This window comes from Bubalus bubalis, chromosome 6 (genome assembly GCF_019923935.1).
Source record: "Bubalus bubalis isolate 160015118507 breed Murrah chromosome 6, NDDB_SH_1, whole genome shotgun sequence".
In the NCBI taxonomy this organism is placed as follows: domain Eukaryota; kingdom Metazoa; phylum Chordata; class Mammalia; order Artiodactyla; family Bovidae; genus Bubalus; species Bubalus bubalis.
Genome location: NC_059162.1, coordinates 48,568,765 through 48,583,591, shown reverse-complemented (window position 1 = coordinate 48,583,591; position 14,827 = coordinate 48,568,765). Strand labels below are relative to the sequence as shown.

The following is a 14,827-nucleotide window of genomic DNA, read 5'->3' as shown; positions in this document are numbered from 1 at the left end:
TTGAAAAAGAAGAATGAAGTAGGAGAAATCGCTCTACCTGAAGTTAAGGTTTATACGCTATAGCAACCACAAGGGAGTGGTACTGAGAAAGGAGAGACACAGATCAACGAAACACCCAACTATCTTGCTTTTTAAACTTCTAACTGATTTTTTTGTTGATTTTATTTTTTTAGTTAGTAATTATTCTCTTCGGAGAAGGCAATGGCACCCTACTCTAGTACTCTTGCCTGGAAAATCCCATGGACAGAGGAGCCTGGTAGGCTGCAGTCCATGGGGTCGCTAAGAGCTGGACACGACTGAGCAACTTCACTTTCACTTTTCACTTTCATGCATTGGAGAAGGAAGTGGCAACCCACTCCAGTGTTCTTGCCTGGAGAATCCCAGGGACGGGGGAGCCTGGTGGGCTGCCGTCCATGGGGTCGCACAGAGTCGGACACGACTAAGAGACTTAGCAGCAGCAATCATTCTCTTAAAAAAACTCATTTGGCGGCACCATGCTGCATGTGGGGTCTTAGTTCCCTGACCAGGGAGGATTCAATCTGAGTCCCCTGCAGTGAAAGCAAGCAGTCTTAACCACTGGACCACCAGAGAAGTCCCTCCAACTAATTTTTAACAAAGGGGAGAAGCAATTCAATGGAGGAAGGAAAGTTTTCTTTTTCTTTTCTTTTTAAAAAAAAAAAACAAACTGCGCTGGGCATCCAGGCAAAGTAAGCCTTCATCTAAACCTCACACCTGATACAAAAATTGATTTATACATTTACATGTAAAACATAAAACTATAAGACTTTTAGAAGAAAATATGAGGAAATCTTTGTGATTGAGGGCTAGATGACGAGTTATAGATATGACAATAAGAGAATAATCTATGAAAGAAAAATTTGATAAATTAGACCTCATCAAAAGTAAAAAGTTTTGCTTTGTGAAAGACCTTGTTAGGAAGATGAAAAGACTATGAAGTGAGGGAAATTATTTGTAAACCACATGTTGGACAACAGTCCAATATCTAGAATATACAAAACTCAAAAGTAAAATGAAAAATTCAATTAGAAAATGGGCAAAAGACATGAACAAGCATTTCAGTGAAGAAGAGCTATTAATGACAAATAAGCACATGAAAAGATGTTCAACATCATTTGCCATTACGGAAATACAAATTAAAAACAATGGTATATCACTACACACCTAAGAAATACTGATAATACCAAATGCTAGAGAGAAGACAGAGAAACTGGATCTCTCATACATTGCTAGTGAGATGTAAAATGGTATTGCCACTATGGAACATAGTTTGGCTTTTTTTTTTTTTTGGCTGTGAGGGTTGTGGGATATTAGTTCCCTGACTATAGATCAAACCCTTGCCCTCGGCAGTGAAAGTGCAGAATCCTAACCACTGAATCGTCAGGGAATTCTTGGCAGTTTCTTATAAAGCTAAATTTGTACTTTCTATCAGACCCAGCAATCTTATTCTTGGGCCTTTATTCAGAAAAGTGAAAACCTGTGTCCACACAAAAACCTATATATGAATAATCACAGCAGCTTTATTCATAGCAGGAAAAAACTGAAAAATAATACAAATAGCCCTCAGTATAAATGGTTATACTGGGCTGGGCTGGAAGAAGCACAAGCTGGAATCAAGATTGCCGGGAGAAATATCAATAACCTCAGATATGCAGATGACACCACCCTTATGGCAGAAAGTGAAGAGGAACTCAAAAGCCTCTTGATGAAAGTGAAAGTAGAGAGTGAAAAAGTTGGCTTAAAGCTCAACATTCAGAAAACGAAGATCATGGTATCTGGTCCCATCACTTCATGGAAATGGATGGGGAAACAGTGGAAACAGTGTCAGACTTTATTTTTTTGGGCTCCAAAATCACTGCAGATGGTGACTGCAGCCATGAAATTAAAAGATGCTTACTCCTTGGAAGAAAAGTTAGGACCAACGTAGATAACATAGACAACCTAGAAAAGCAGAGACATTACTTTGCCAACAAAGGTCCGTCTAGTCAAGGCTATGGCTTTTCCAGTGGTCATGTATGGATGTCAGAGCTGGACTGTGAAGAAAGCTGAGCACCAAAGAATTGATGCTTTTGAACTGTGGTATTGGAGAAGACTCTTGAGAGTCCCTTGGACTGCAAGGAGATTCAACCAGTCCATTCTGAAGGAGGTCAGCCCTGGGATTTCTTTGGAAGGAATGATGCTAAAGCTGAAACTCCAGTACTCTGGCCACCTCATGTGAAGAGGTGACTCATTGGAAAAGACTCTGATGCTGGGAAGGATTGGGGGCAGGAGGAGAAGGGGACGACAGAGGATGAGATGGGTGGATGGCATCACTGACTCGATGGACGTGAGTCTGAGTGAACTCCGGGAGTTGGTGATGGACAGGGAGGCCTGGCGTGCAGTGATTCATGGGGTCACACAGAGTTGGACACGACTGAGCAACTGAACTGAACTGATAAATGGTTAAACAAACTGTAGTACATCCATAGGATGAATTCCTATTTAACAATAAAAAGGAATTATTGATACATATAAAAAAACTGAATGGATATCAAGAGCATTAAGCTCAGTGTATAAAGTAAATTTCAAAAAGTTTCATACTGGGTGATTCCACTTATAGAATATTCTTGAAATGACAAACTACAGTGATGGAAAACGAATTAATGGCTACCATGGAACATGGACTGGGGCTAGTACAGGGCTAGCACAGTTCTCTGGCAGTGATGTGAAACAGTTATGTACCTCGACTTTGACACATGGATTAAAACAGCACAGAACTACACACACACACACACATAACCACACATGAACACATATGAAAAACAGTGAAAACTGAATAAGGTTTTTAGTCTGGTTAATAGTATTGTGGGGACACACACACACACACACAAAGTGTGGTTTTAGAAAATTACTGTAGTGTGTGTACTAGTGTGTGTTGTGTTCTGTTGAGTCTGACTCTTTTGTGATCCCCATGAGTTGCAGCCTGTCAGGCTCCTCTGTCCATGGAATTTCCCAGGCAAGAATACTAGAGTGGGTTGCCATTTCCTTTTCCAGGGGATCTTCCCAACCAAGGAATCAAACACGCGGCTCCTGCCCCGTCTCGTGCATTGCAGGAGGGTTCTTTACCACTGAACCACTAGGGAAGACCCTAACAGTATTATACTAATACCAATTTTGCACTACAGTTAAATAAGAACCACCACTAGGGGAAGCTCGGTGAAGAGTACCTGGAACGCTATGTACTATTTCTGCAACTTCTTGGAATCTGTAATCATTTCAAAACAAAAAAAAAATGCTAAAAAATCTACTCAAATGCTTTTTAAAAGAATCTCAGCTACCAAACAAGGCGCAGGCTGAAGAGATGGAAGAACTATTTCTGATTTAAATGGCTTCCCCCCGCAACAGAATTACTATTTCATGTCTACTTGTTATTTCTTTATTCCATTTTCCTTGAAGCTAACTAAATATAAGCTTCTTGAGGACACTGGTTATATTTTATTTAGCCAGTGCTGCTTTCCGTGCTGCTGCAATACAGACATTAAAAAATACTAGTTAAGTTTCTATTGAATAAGTTATCTAACTCTGGCAGAACCTGATACACTTCTAAGAGAACTGGAACTATGCTACTCTGACTAGGTTTGTGACCTTGGTTGCTCAGACCTCTCTGGATTTTGAGCTTTTTATCCATAGAACAGAGATAAAGAGTACTATGTCACAGGACTGCTAAGGGAATTAAATGAGTTAACATAGGTAAAGCACAGAGAATAGTAACTGACACAGGGAGAGTTTAAAAAATTTTATTTTTCTTAAAATTTTTAAAAATACGACTTTAGGGTGTTCCATTCACATGAATCAAAATGATAAATCAATAAAATGTTTAAGTGGTCATTTCCTTTAAATACTATTGCACTTTAATGAAAAAAAATCTGTTTATGGGGTTTATAGAGAAAAAAGTCCCATATGTCATCTTAACAAGTACCCATAATAATTAACATTATAAAAATGACTACCTTGCTACTGCATTCAGGTCTTAAGTTTTGGATCTCGTTAATTTCTAATAACAATAAAATATTATATGTGAAATGCTAATTAATAAAGGTACAGTCTAAAGACTTCAATCTTATATACATTATGTGATTCACTCAACTGACTTATTAATCTTTTACTCTTCTTAAAATGACCTTTTTTCTATTCTCTGACTGATTAACTCTTATCCATCTTTGCTTAAATGTCATCTCCACTCTCAAGCCATATCCAGCTCCCCAGAGGACCTGCTGCTAAGTCACTTTAGTCGTGTCCTACTGTGCGCGACCCCATAGACGGCAGCTCACCAGGCTCCCCCATCCCTGGGATTCTCCAGGCAAGAATACTGGAGTGGGGTGCCATTTCCTTCTCCAATGCATGCAAGTGAAAAGTGAAAGTGAAGTCGCTCAGTCGTGTCCGACCCTCAGCGACCCCATGGACTGCAGCCTTCCAGGTTCCTCCATCCATGGGATTCTCCAGGCAAGAATACTGGAGTGGGGTGCCATTGCCTTCTCCGCCCCAGAGGACTATTGCACTATAATAACCCAGCTGTGGGCAAGACTGCTGTCTACTGTGCTTACTTTCATACTTCTCACACTCAGGATAAATCCTGTCACAGAGCAGGGTCTCTGACCACCATTTGTGAGTGAGGGAACCACGGAGTTCTTCTGTGATACTCCCATAGCAGTGTTCACTCGCCACCATAAGGCACCAGAACTTAGCACAGTGACTGGACCATTCATCAAAAATACGTACTGAGAGGTTACCAAGCGCCAGGCACTGCTGCAGCGCTACAGTAACACGGCAGCTGCAGTTTCTTATGGAACGACGAACACATACATAAAATAGCTTTTTCTTTTCTTTTTTTAAAAGTGGGATTAGGACTCTGAAGAAACTAAAGCAGGGCAGTCTCTCAGAGAGGTGAGGACATGGGCTGGAGGAAGGGCTTGTATCAGGGGAGGCCTTTGTGAGGAGGGAACATTTGAGCTCAGAGAACAGAAAGGCACCAGTCACATTTAGAGCAGGTGTGAAGAACCCCACCCACAGGAAACGGCATGTACAAAGGCTCTGAGATATGAATCAGAGGGGTTTGTTGGCGGAGAAAAAAAGGCAGGTCTGTCTGGCATACAGAAAACTAGGGAAAGAGAGGAGGAGGAGAAGAGGTTAGAGAAGCTGGTCAGGCTGGAGCATGCAGGCTACAGTGAGAAATTTGGATGTTATTCTAAGAACATAGAAGGCTGCTGGATGTAACAGCATTCTGCGAGGAGTAAGAGACTCACTCTGATTTACATTATAAATTACATTGGCTGCTGAGTGGTAAAATTGCAGGGGGTTATGAATGTCCACAGGCAGGCAAGAGACCATGCAATGGGGATGGATGGGGTGGTGCTTGATGGCAGGGGGACAGTGAACATGGATGGAAACAGACAGAAATCATGATAAATTGTGAAGACATGGCTGGCAGGGCTTGCTGTTGAACAGGAGTAGGGTGTGGCAGTGATAAATCAAAGATGTCTCCTAGAAAACTTGACTTAAGTAAGTTTACCAAGATGGGGAAGAGTGTATGTTTGATCCCTGGGTCAGGAAGTTCCTCTGGAGAAGGGCATGGTAACCCACTCCAGTACTCTGAGAAGCCCCAGGGACAGAGGAGCCTGGCAGGCTACAGTCCATAGTGTCGCAAAGAGTCGGACATGACTGAAGTGACTTAGCATGCATGTACGTGTGTGTGTGTGTGTGTGCGCGCGCACACGTGCATGCAAGAGCTCAGGGAAGAATACTGGAGTGCACTGTCCTTTCCTTCTCCAGGGAACCTTCCCAACCCAGGGATCAAACCCACATCTCTTGTGTCTCCTGAGTTGGCAGGTGGAATCTTTACCACTGTGCCACCTGGGAAAAATAGGAAATACCTACAATTTTGAACCAAGAAAGTTTCAGATGCCTACTGGATGTACAAGTGGATAAGCAGTACAAGGGGAAAAGCAGAAGGCATTTAACATATACTTTCAATAACTAACTCTTTGATGATGACAGACTCACCTAGAATCAAACATATAATACAGCATCGCAAACTTGACCAGCTCTACTTGCTGTTTCCAAGGTTACAGAGACAAATATAAAATAATAAGTGATTGGAATGACTAGAAATCTCAGCTCATTTAATGAACTATGTCATTTTTGGCTGCTAGTGATGTTCCCTGACCCAGATTCGTAATTCGGCAAAGGAGTTGAATTTTGTGTTAGAAATTTTAGATAAATGCTGTAACTCGACTCTGGTATTTGTGCCACTTAAGAGAGGGTCTTAAAAACACTAGCGTGGTGAGGTGTAGGGAGGAGTAAGCAACGATTCACCAAATCACTTTTACTCAAAGATAATTACATGCTATATATGAAGCTACTGGGAGGCAAAGATTTGAGGCTTTCAGCCACGATTCAGATTTTAAAACTGATATTTATTTAGGATATAATTTATAGAGTGAAATTTATCCTTTTTAGCACACAGGTCTTAGTTATGACAAACACATGCATTAACAACCACCATCACCACCACAATCAAAATACAGAACAGCTTTTCACCCAAAAATGTTCCTTCAAGTTTTTTTTGTAGTCAGTCCCTCCCCCACCTCAGATGCTGGCAACCAATAATCTATTTTCTGTCCAACTGTCTTTTTAGACTCAAGGATACCCTTAGGAACTTACGACTCTTATTCACAGGATGCCTGGCAAAGCCATATTTCTTGGAAAAATATGATACGTGAAATATCAGAACCACCTAAAAAGTTATTTCATGACCTTGTAAAAGAAGAAACCATCCATTCCAATTAGTAAAGATTAGATTCAGGCCTCCAAATTAGAGTTTATAACCTTTCCTCTAAGATGCTTTTCATCTAATAACTGGCTTAGAAGAAGCAAGCATGACTTTTTTTCCACTGCATGGCACGTGGGAGCTGTTTGCTGACCAGGGATCACACCCAAGCTCCCTACATTGGAGGCTTGGAGTCTTAACCACTGGACTTCTAGGGAAGTCCCCCAAACAAGCATGCCTTTTAATACATGCTCAATAAGCACAATTCTACACTTTTCCCTCAAAACAACCTGAGTTTTTAGATTACTATCTCATTCAAAAAGTTAAATTAAGATATAATATTACATATTCTTACAATGGTTTTACATATGATTTTCTATAATAGAAAACTGATAAATATGAATTCAATCAATTTTCCACATCAGTCTCATTTGTAAAATTCTGTAATACTTCTTTATTAATACTTATTTGAATTATCCATTTTGAATTCTAAAAATATTCTATTTTGACAAATATACACGATACTTAATTTTGAAATATATACTATTATTACTATTATTCAATTAGATCAGTCTTTATTAAATCTATTTTGAAAGCAAGTACTTGAGCTGTTGGGGTATATTTAAATTTACATACTCAATTAGAGGACTGATATTTAACATAATTTATTTTAAAAGTAATCTATTAATTGACTTCTAATTGGCCTATATGAATGAATACACTTTCCATGATGAGCCAGAATGGGGCATACAGTCCAGTAGTTAAGGCTTTGGGCTGTGGAATCAGAAAGACCTGGATTCTAGACCTAGCTCTGTTATTTCCTGGTTTTGCATACTCTGGGCAAGTAACTTCCTGTCTCACAGAGCCTGAGTTTCCTCCTCCATTAAATGTGCATAACAGTACTACCCACCTCATACAGCATGAAGGCAAGTACTAAGGACCAAGCCTGGCACATATAAGTGTGGTCAATAAATGTTAGCTATTATATACCAGATGGAATTTCCATTTAAAAAACATTGAAATGTTCTATTATTCACCATTCGCTCTGAAACAAGGAAAGTGGCTTTATGTCTGTTTTACAGATGACAAAGTAAGGAGCAGAGACAGCTGAATGGAGAGTCAGCTTACTGGCTCAGGTGCATACAACTGAGGTGAAGCAGAAAATCGCCTTGCTGTTCAGACAACTCAGGTAATTTAAGGTCTGATATTACTACTGTTTCTAAAAGTGGGGTTTTCTTTTTAACAGAAGTAAAGAAACTTTGGTCAAAGTCATAAGAATGCACAAAAAGAGACATATGGATCAATGGAACAGAACAGAGTGCCCAGAAATAAACCCAGGCACTCGTGGTCAATTAATTTTTGACAAAGGAGGCAAAAATATACAATGGAGAAAAGGCAGTTTCTTTAGCAAGTGGTACTGGGAAAGCTGGACAGTCATGTGTAAATCAATTCTTAGAATACATCCTTATATTATACACAAAAAGAAACTAAAAATGGCTTAAAGACCTAAATGTAAGACATGATACCATAAAACTATAAAATAACATAGGCAAAACATTCTCTGACATAAATTGTCAGACTATATTCCCAAGACAATAGAAATAAAAGCAAAAATAAACAAATAGGACCTAATCAAACTTAGAAGCTTTCACACAGCAAAGGAAACCCTCGACAGAACAAAAAGACAATCTACAGACACGGAGAAAATATTTGAAAATTAAGCAAATGACAAGGGCTTAATTTCAAAAATATACAAACAGCTCATACAACTTAATAACAAAAAACCAAACAACCCAATCAAAAAATGGGCAGAAGATCTGGAGACAATTCTCCAAGGAAGACATACAGATGGTCAACAGTACGTGAAAAGATGCTCATCATCATTAACTGTTAGGGAAATGAAAATCAAAACTCACACGAGTCAGAATGGCCATCACCCAAAAGTCTACAAATAGTTAAGTGCTGAGGGCATGGAGAAAAGGGAACCCTCTTGCAGGGTTGGTGGGAATGTAAATTGATGCAGTCACTGAGGAAAACAGTATGGACATTCCTTAAAAAAATTAAAAACAGAGTTGCCATATGACCTAGCAATCCCACTCCTGAGCACAGATCCAGAAAAGATAAAAATGTTAATTTGAAAAGATACATGTTCATAGCAGCACTATGTATAATACCCAAGACACGGAAGCAATGTAAGCATGCCCAACAGATGAAGGGATAAGAATGTAGCATACATATACAATGAAATATTGCTCAGCATAAAAGAGAATGAAACAATGCCATTTGCAGCATCATGAATGGAACTAGAGATTATCATACTAAGTGAAATAAGTCAGAGAAAGACAATACCATATGTTATCACTTATTCGTGGAATCCAAAAACAAACAAAACCGATACAAATAAACTTATTTACAAAACAGAAACAGACTCACAGACATAGAAAACAATCTTTTGGTTACCAAAGGGGACGAAGGTGGAGGGACAAATTAGTTTGAGGTTAACAGATACAAACTACTATACATAAAAGAGATAAAGAACAAGGTCTACTGTACAGCACAGGGAACTATAATCAATATCTTGCAATAACCTATAATGGAAAAGAATCTGAAAAAGAACATATATACATACACACACACACACACACAACTGAATCACTCTTCTGTATACCTGAAACTAACACAACACTATAAATTTACTATATTTCAGTTTAAAAGGGCAAAAATATTCAAAAGAATTAGTGCCATTTATAATTTTTTTAAAAAAGAAAAAGTCAAGGACGAATACAGGAGAGAGCTGCATGTTGTAGTTCTGCTTTTGAAGTAGGAAAAAAGGCCTTTTACCCGTTAACTTGCTGTGTGTGTAAAAGCAACTTTCACTAAGTGGGAGTTCATATTGTGACGCGAACCATATCAGAACAGCAGACTGGACAATGTTCAGGTTTGAAATAATTTTGAAAACTCAGTTTAAAGTGGAAATAAGTACCTCACATTCCCTCCTTTCCCCCCTCTTATTCCTTTAGAAACATAATAGTTTTTTTTTTTTTCCTTCCACTCTTTATGGGCAAATTTATGGCACTCAAAATTTTAGACTAAGTTTGAAGGAAACTGAGAGGACATCTAGTTCAGTCCTTTTGTTTTAAGGTAGAGAATGAGGCCCAGAAGGGATCTAAAATCAAATAAAAGCCAAAATGAGCCTGGGACCCAGTGTCTTCATGCCCCATCGGCTACTCTTCCCACAAGGGTATCAAATGCTTCGGCCAGGCAGACAGCAGAGCCCTCCACGTCCACAGCAGACACCAGCCATCACGTCATTGCCTCCTTCTCACTTTCACACCTTCGCATCCTCCAGCCCTCACACCCGACCCCGGCTGCTGCCTGTGACAGTGGCCATACCCCCGGTGACTTAGTAATGTAAACTCAAAACTTCCAGCTGAAAATGTGAAGACCATTTTTCTTCCTTCCATTTTATCTCTTAAGTTTCAGGAATAATTAAATCTTTAAGAGCAGTACACACGTGTGTGCTCAGTTGCTCAGTCATGTCCAACTCTTTTGTGGCCCCATGTACTACAGCCCACCAGGGTCCTCTGTTCGTGGAATTCTCCAGGCAAAAATACCACAGTGGGTTCCCATTTCCTCCTCCAGGGGATTTTCCCGACTCAAGGATCAAACTTGCGTCTCCTGTGTTGGCAGGTGGGTTCTTTATCATCGAGTCACCAGGGAAGTCCCTTAAGAGCACTAATGATCTTTCAGAAAACATCTGAATTTTACACACTAAAAATGTGGTTGGAGACTTTGAGATAAATTTACTTTGTCAAAAATTTTAAAATAAATATAAGCAAAATTAATCTATGGTGATAGGAATCACCAGAAATTGGTTGCTTGGGGAGGGGCCAGTGGGGTGATAGAAATGTTCTGTATCTTGATAAGAGATATAGTCTAATTATATACTTAAGATCTTTGCATTTCACTGCTTATAAATTATAGCTTTTAAAAACAATCTAAATTATTCATATAGAAAATTCCGGTTTTAAAATTCTAATCTAAAGGAGGCATTTGAATGGCAGTTCAGTTGGTGAAGGGCAAGGACCAAACTGATAGAGATCTTTCAAAATCATCAGAGCTAAGTGCATTTTTGTCCAACTATTCATGAAAATAATATCCACTGTGCCAGAAATCATGTATAAGGTAAGTTAATCAAGTTTCTTTAAGGCTACACAGATTAATGGATTCTGCCTTAAACAGGAATGAGAATATTATTTAAGAGCTGTCTACACTATTGTGATAACATATCTGCTGATCTGCCTTACACTGAAGTGCATTTCGAATTTAGTAACAGAACTTCATCCACAGAGAATTTAAGACCATTATAGATAAGGAAGGTAAGGTTTAATACGGTGTACTAATAAAGTTTTCGCATTTCTATCTTCTGTATTACTTTCCTATAAAAACTTGGGAGTGTATGACATTCTGCCCATTGTATATCATTTCTGGTAACAGAGTTTTATTTGCCTACTAGATTGCCAATTTTTAAAATTTTTACTGGGGTATAATTGATTTACAATGTTGTGCTTGCTGCAAGTGTTCAGCAAAGTAAATAAGATACATATATCCACACTTTTTTCGATTCTTTTCTAAATAGGCCATTACAGAGTATCGGTAACAGAGTTTTGACAAAACAAGAAAAGTATTGAAAAGGAATTAAAAAACTGGCTCTTTTCCAGCTGACAAGTAAGCACATGATGTTGGCTCAGGAACCACAGGTGGACAGGAGCACAAATTGGTTAAAGAAGTGCTCTGTTAGTTCTTACTGCCATCAGACAGAGAGGGAGGAAGAAGGCAAATTCAGAGTTCAAGTTATAGCCAGACAGGGAAGACAAATTCTTCACCAAAGTGCACTGAAATGATAAATCTTAGCACACGTTAATAAAAGGCCTGGTACAGTATCTAGCGCAATAATAAATGGTAGCTGTTTAAGAAAACAGCTTGTCCTATTACCAACAAAGCATCCATAGGACAGTGACCCTCGCTCCCCTCCAAACACCAAATTTGGTATTTGGTACCAGATACGTACCAAATCTGGCTTCACTCGGTAAGTCAGGGGGAAAGAGAGCCACATGGAGTACAAGGTGGTGAGCACTGAAGACAGCCAGGATTGCTGGACCTCCCGGCTTCTGGGAATGCGGTGAACATAGTATTCAGGAAACTGGAAGGAAATAGAGAAAACCCCAATCAACTGGGCCACTGATACGGGAGTTAAACATAGTAACAGTTAACATTTGTACAAACAGGAAATGCTCTCTTGATTACTTTTAACTTTCTTTGGAATTACTTTTAAGCTAAGCCTTTTTCGTATTTTATACAACACACATCATTGGGTTATCACAAAAAGTTCCTAAATATGACAGGCTTGTTAAAGTGAATATTGACAATAACTGTTAGTTGCTAAGTCATGTCCAGCTCTTTGCTACCCCATGGACTGCAGCCTGTCAGGCTCCTCTGTCCATGGAATTCTTCAGGCAAGAATACTGGAGTGGGTAGTCAGTCCCTTCTCCAGGGGATCCTTCCAACCCAGGGATCGAACCTGGGTTTCATTCATTGCAGGTGGATTCTTTATGGTTGAGCCACCAAGGAAGCCTACTGACAATAGTTAAGGGAAATTTTCTATAAAATATGTTTTATGTAAAGACCTTAACATATGGATACACAGAGTCATTACAAATCAATATATAAGGCAAGTAACCTAGTATCAAGATGGGCAAAGGAGATGGAACAGATAATTCTAAACAGGAAACATAGTGAAACATTTGAAAAGATGGTTAACAGTTAAACATAAAAGGAAGCAATGAGTTATTTTTCACCTACCAAGTTGGCAGAGATTGTGGATATTTAATATTACTGAGGATATAGGGAAACAGACATTTACATTCCCTTGGCAAACACATTGATGTAACTTTTGGGGAAGGCCGTTTGGGAATATCTATAAGAATTTTAAGTTTGTCTATTTTTGATTCAGCCTTTCTGTTTCCAGAAATACATCCTACAGATTTATCCATATGCTATCCACTTTATCATTGTATTTGTGGAAATTGGAAACCGCCCAAATATCCTCCAATAGGGATAGGAAAAGTCCATGCAATGAAATATATAAGAACAAATGATACAGATTTATATGAACAGAGATGGAAGATGTGCCCAGATAAGTTGTCAAGGTGAATATGCACGTTGCAGGACAGTATGTTTAATATGATCCAGTATGTATTAACAAATCACACAGTTACGTGTGTTGGTACATACACTGGTACACACATTAGTATTTGCATGAAGACATACAAATATTAGTATTTGCATGAAGAAATTGGTCCCTGAGCCAAGGACCACCTGGTCTGAGACTCATAAAGCATGAAATCATGTGTGAAGGTTTATGCTATCCTCCAGGAGGGCATCTATGTAGTTCCTAGAATTCAGCATAAAGTGAAAATGGGGGACACATGTGACCACTCTCTTTTACATATGATGACAAAGGATATTCCCTCTTCCTTCCATGCTACACCAGTGAAGAATGAAAGCTCTGGGCTCAATATGTTATTCACTATTATTATTTACTTATTAATCATTTACTATTTCAGTGTGTTTGCTTTCTTCCAAAGGATTAAGGTACTAAATGTTCAATGAGAAAATAATACAAATAGTTCCCAAACAATAGACCATACAAGGAGCAGAATCCAAAAGGGGGCAAACTTGTGAGGAATCTTGTTGGAGGTTGTGTTTGCCTAATTTGTGGAGATTATTCATTGAAAACATGTAATGGGTAAAATAGTCCTGTTAGCTGAAACTGAATTCCCCTAAAACTGAGTTCCCTTACTTTTATGACTAATCTCTCTATCCAAATCTTTATTCCCTTTATTGTCCCCTCTGACCTCAATCCTATGCTAACTGAGCACTAATCCTACCGGTGTCCGATGACTGAAATATATATTGCCAATACTCATCGCTAATGTACTAAGATCACTAGTATGTGTTTTCATGGTTAACATACAAACCCAGGTTGTTTCTCCAGGACAAGATGAGCTAACAGACCCCCGAGCCATGGACCCCCTGGTCTGAGACTCACAAAACAGAACATTCTGAGTCCCGAAACTATGATTAAGAAATGTCACAAGCCAATTAATATCAGTCTTTGTTCTTGCCCTTAAAAAAAAAAAGAAATACCTAACTTAAAGAAAAAGTGGGAATGGATCTGAGGCTTGTCTCCCACTACCTTACTTGGTGCCTGGCAGTAAACCCTTACTTTGCTGCAAACTCTGGCTGTCAGAATTTGGCTCTTTGCACTGTGGGCATGTGGGTCTAGATTTCAGCACTACAGAGACAAAATCCCCCATCAGAAACCTTTTGGGTCAGAAGTGTTGTGAACAGGTATTATAGTACATATACCATATATTACACATACCCACCTTTAAAGTTTGGAGAAGTAACCGAAACTTCTCCAAGCTTCTTCAAATATTAATATTTCTGCAGCAAAATAGGAATATTCACACTAAGTGAGATGAGACAATAAGCTTCACGCCAATTCAACCCAGGTTTTACTATCAGATAAACTTGTGACAAACTTGGAACTTTTTTTCTTCCTTGGTTTTCCAAGCTTTCTAAGATTTCAGAATAGGGACTGTGGACCTGTACTAGACAATACATCTGAACCCAGTAAGATGTCATTATTATTACAGTAAAAATAACTCAGTTGAGTCTTATTATAAAGGTTTTTTTTGGTGTTACTTCCAAAATTTGAGGCCTGACTTTAATATCTACAATATTTTATTCAAAAAGCATGGGTATTTACTATGCCCCTTGAATCTTTTAAAGCTGTGAACAATATAACTTAAATCTTTTTATTTTATTGAAGTTTAGATGATTTACAATGTTGTATTAATTTCTGCTGTATAGCAAAGAGACTGTGTTATACATATATATATATATTTTTTTTTTTTCATATTCTTTTCCATTATGGTT

The 14,827-nt window shown here is 38.7% G+C and overlaps 1 protein-coding gene across 1 annotated transcript in view; it reads right to left on the bottom strand.

Annotated features, from left to right (window-relative positions):
* The window catches only part of ALG14 (ALG14 UDP-N-acetylglucosaminyltransferase subunit), a 95,615-nt gene that overhangs the window by 49,280 nt on the left and 31,508 nt on the right, over positions 1–14,827 (bottom strand). The window contains exon 3 of the mRNA XM_006075765.3: positions 11,895–12,026. Coding sequence (XP_006075827.1) covers positions 11,895–12,026 — 132 coding nt within the window. The remainder of the gene's footprint in view (positions 1–11,894; positions 12,027–14,827) is intronic.